At 42.6% G+C, this 4666-nt stretch overlaps 1 protein-coding gene across 1 annotated transcript in view; it reads left to right on the plus strand.

Moving 5' to 3' along the window:
- The first annotated feature begins 1025 nt into the window (after positions 1 to 1025).
- Positions 1026 to 4666, plus strand: part of LOC121929328 (cyclic AMP-dependent transcription factor ATF-6 alpha-like) — a 93402-nt gene continuing 89761 nt past the window's right edge. Inside the window, exons 1-2 of the mRNA XM_042464771.1 lie at positions 1026 to 1234; positions 3867 to 3969. Coding sequence (XP_042320705.1) covers positions 1155 to 1234; positions 3867 to 3969 — 183 coding nt within the window. The 5' untranslated portion in view covers positions 1026 to 1154. The remainder of the gene's footprint in view (positions 1235 to 3866; positions 3970 to 4666) is intronic.

A 4666-nucleotide genomic window follows, 5' to 3' on the forward strand; every position in this document is an offset into this window, starting at 1 on the left:
TGCTCCAAAGTATGAATTCATGAGTTGGGAGGGATGTTCCTATACAAAGGTATTAGTCATTAAGTGTGAAAGAAATGGAAGCTCAATATGAAAATTCAGTTTGTTTCTATTTATTTCCAGGACACCATCAATTTGTTTATCATTTAAAAGGGAAAAAAGACAGGTCTTTGCTTACCATCTAAATTTTGCTGCTGGGGAGGAACAGAAAGCAAGGCAAATAATAGTGATACAGTCTCACTTCGTTTGTGATGTGTGAAAGCCATGAGAAAGTAGTCCCCATCCCCATGGAAGGTTGCCTGTACATCTCATGGTTTTTTTTAAAGAAGCTTCCTGGAAAGACCTTCAGAAGCAAAAACTTTCAGCATGTCTTTATACATTTCTTTTGCCCCACTTTTTCTTTTCTTTTCTTTTTTTATTCTAGATAAAATGTTCCCAGACTGAGCAAAACCTAAGGCATTTTAGACCAGTCAGCTTAATTGTAGTCACAGATCAGTTATAAAGACAAAAAGCAGATGTAGCAAAAACAAACAAGCCCCTAAGATTAAAGGCAACACGCAGGTACAAAAATCCTTTATATATACATAGGTGACAGTTCACCAAAAATCATTCAGTAGGTTTAAGAGCCTGGTGTAGTGGTTTGAGTGTTGGACTAATGTTGGACTACCATTGGCAGACAACTAGTCAAGGATTGGTCAGTTTGCTGTTTTCACTGGATTAGATAGGACTGTTTGTTGTTAGTTGCCCTCAAGTTGACTTTGACACATGACGACCCTGTGAGTGAGATATTTCTGAGTCTCCTTGTCCTCCACTGCGTTACTCATTTCCTATACTGTATACTTATGCCTGTGCCTTCTCTTATTGAATCTAGCCATCTGATGTGTATAGTCTACCTCTCCTTCTTCTGCCCTCTATTTTTACTAGCATCATTGTCTTTTCTAATGAGCCAAAGTACAATAGCCTTAGTTTTGTCATCTTGGCTACCAGGGATTTGCTTGAATAGGCAGTCAGAAATCTTGTATTGAATCTAAAGATAAGATAACTTTCATTTCTGTATGCCTTAGCAGAAATGCTACTTTAGCAAATTGTGTTGTTAAAGGTCATATTTTCTATTTTTTTCTAGGTTAAAACATTCTGTTTCAGAAAATAAAGCACTGATGGTAGTTACTGAGGAGCCAGTGCTATACATCTCTCCAAAACCTTGCAAGTCATTTATTAACCACACTGAATTACTCAGGTGAGCAACCTGTTTGTTGGTGATGAGGATTTTTAGTGCTTGAGAAATTCAGAAACTTGGTGGCTACAAGCTGTATAATGTTTTCCGAGAGCTGTTCACTTATATTATATACAGTACTTAATAATTTATGTAAAGATTGTAAGGACAGGTTGCATACCTGTAACGGTATTTCTTCGAGTGGTCATCTGCGAATACATACAAATGGGTTGTACTGCGCCTGTGCAGTGCTGCTCGGAAAACTTCTAGAATCACTGGGCAAAGTTTACTCTGCAACTTTTTGGTGGTAGCTCCGCCCATCCCTTGTAAGCCCTTTGCATTCCTGCTCTTTCCCCAGTTCCGCAATTGGAGCCGTGCAAGAGACATGAGAATGAGCTAATGAAGAGCAGGACACTGAGGGGAGGATGGGCGAGATTTGTATGTATTTGCAGATGACCACTAGAAGAAATACTGTTACAGGTATGCAACCTGTCCTCCATCTTCGTGGTCTCTGCAAATCATACAAATGGGTTGAGACTGACAAGCTTAGGTCAGCGGCGGAGCGAATGTCATGAGACCCAAGCAAGATATAAGATTCAAATCAAGGTGTGTTTATTAATCACAGTAAATAGTTTGAACCCAAAAACTGTGTCAGTCATTTTTGGTACCTCAACAACAACACTGAGATTGTGCAAGACATAAGGCACACAAGTCGCAGTAGGTCATAAAGACCTGAAACCCGTAGTTCAATAAATAATAATATTGTAACATGAAAGAAGAACAACACATTAGGCCATGCAAGACCCTTGTAAACTGCATAAGTGCTGTAAACCAGCCAAATTTGGCAAAAAGGCATTCAAGTCAGAGCATGGAACCAACAATAGAAATGCAATACAATCATGTCAGCATATGTAAACAAATGAAAATGCAGTGTAATTCAATGTAATCCCGAGACCAACACTGCCCTTCCAAATCCCGTTTGGCCCTGGTGTCCAGCCTGTAGTGCTTAATAAAAGTCAAGGGCTGGGACCAAACAGCAGCTTTGCCGACATCCTCCAAGGGGACCCCCGCAAGGAAAGCGGAGGATGTTGCTGCCGCCCTAGCTGCATGGGACCAAACCCTGGTCAGGAGAGGCTTGCCCAGTAGTTCATAGGCAAGGTGGATGATACCAGCCACCCACTTAGAAAATCTTTGTGGAGACAGGGGGAGTCCCAACTTCGGTTCCGAGTAGCATTGAAAAAGTCTCTTGGAATGGCTCGAACCCGCAGTTCTGTCCAAATAGAAGGCAAGCACCCTCCGAACGTCCAAAGTATGCAAACTACGTTCGGTGTCGGTGTTCGGGTTCGAGGCCAGAGTCGGCAACGCAATGTCCTGGCACATGTGAAAGGCCAACACCACCTTAGGCAAGAAGGTGATATCGGTACGGAGGGCCACTTTGTCCTTATGGAACCTAAGGAAAGGCTGGTCCCTCTGCAAAGCACAGAGTTCACCCGCATGGTGGGCAGAGGTGATGGCCACAAGGAAGGCAGTCTTCCAAGACAAGAGTCTCAAGCCCGTTGTGGCCATGGGTTTGAAGGGCTTTAATTGTAGAGCAGGCAGCACAGCGTCCAGACTCCAAGCCGGTGTCGGTACCGAAACCGGAGGGTGGAGGTTGGAACAACCTCTCGGGAAACTTGACAAGAGAGTCCTTGAAAAAAGAAGGTTTGCCATCAAACTGGAAATGGGAACAGATGGCAGAAAGGTAGCACTTAACGGATGTGAGGCACAGCCCCGAATCCACAAGTGCCATCAGGAACTCTAGTACCACCGGAGTCGTCACTTGAGCTGGAGAGAGGCCTCTCTCAGAGAGGAACAGGTGAAATCTCTTCCATTTGGAAGCGTAGGACTTCTGGGTAGCCGGCTTGTGGGCAGCCAAGATCACAGTCTGTACCAAGCCACCATCGGCAAGCTCTCGATGTCTGGGTGCCAAACCTGGCCGTTTTGGAAGGTGAGGAGGGCCGGGTGGAACTCTCCAGCCTTTCAAGAGAGGAACTTCACATGAAAGTCCTTATACCTTTTGCAATTTTTCTTGTGAAAAGGTAATAACTTTATCATTTGCAAGGGATGAAAAAATATCCTGGCAATTAAGATCATCATTGTTGCTGTTGTTCCTTTTGGTGGCCTTCAGAATAGTTGTGGCATCCCTTAACCTTATGGTTATTTCTATGAATTACCCAGTTTCCAAAGAACTTCAAATGTGGAAAAAGGCAAATTATATTTGTTACTGAAAGCATAGTGTGTTCTATTTGTCAAAGTACTTACAACATATCTGTGATCAGTGAAGCTATTTGTTATACAGGTAATTAATGATTCCTACTGGAGTTCTGAAAGCAGAGTTGGAATGTAGTACTCTCACATATTATTTATTGTAATATATTTGGTCACATATTGATGAATAAATCCAAGGGTTCTAATATTTTGGCTACACGTAGATGTACTCAGGGATTCTTCTTGAGGCTGGGTGTCAACAAAAACTCTCTTCTAAAATGAAGTGTCAGTATCATCTCTTTATCAAGACTTTTTGTGGTTGTGTAGAAAGTTGTCTTTTACCTTTTTTGTATGTCTCTCATTTTTCTGACTTTCCAACACAGAAATAATTATACTATTGCATTTCCAGACTGAGACATGAGCTGCGAGGCTGGGTCCATAGACATGAAGCAGAAAGGACAAGATCAAGTAGAATGACAAAAAATCTGCAGCAAAAAGTTCAGGCTGTCCAGGTACACTTATGGTGCTGTCTCTCACTTTGTGCAAGACCAAGTGGCTAAGGTAGCTAATGGGCTGGAACCAGAAATATGTATGTGTGTGTGTGTGTGTGGGGGGGGGGTGATCCGTAGGACTGCCACCAGATCTTTGGAACCAAGAGATAAGTTGGGGACCTATCTAAAGCTTCCAGAAAGTGAATTGGGCTTTCATGGCTCCTGTTGACTTTCTACTCCAACCTATTTAAGATAATATTGGGATATTCATACCCTCTCCCATGCTAACATGAACTCAAAAGACTTGGTATTAATTCATATTTTATCTACTGCTGTTAACCACCTTCCACACACAACAAAGATTTAAATGTTTAAATCATGGAATCATAGAGTTGGAAGAGACCAGACGGGCCATCCCGTCCAACCCCCTGCCATGCAGGAAATCCAAATCAAAGCATCACCAACAGATGGCCATCCAGCCTCTGCTTAAAGACTTCCAAGGAAGGAGACTCCACTACACTCCGAGGGAGTGTGTTCCACTGTCGAACAGCCCTTACTATCAGGAAGTTCTTCCTAATGTTGAGGTGGACTCTCTTTTCCTGTAGCTTGCATCCATTGTTCCGGGTTCTGTTCTCTGGAGCAGCAGAAAACAAGCTTGCTCTCTCCTCAATATGACATCCTTTCAAATATTTAAACAGGGCTATCATATCACCTCTTA

This window comes from Sceloporus undulatus, chromosome 4, assembly GCF_019175285.1.
Source record: "Sceloporus undulatus isolate JIND9_A2432 ecotype Alabama chromosome 4, SceUnd_v1.1, whole genome shotgun sequence".
NCBI lineage: Eukaryota > Metazoa > Chordata > Lepidosauria > Squamata > Phrynosomatidae > Sceloporus > Sceloporus undulatus.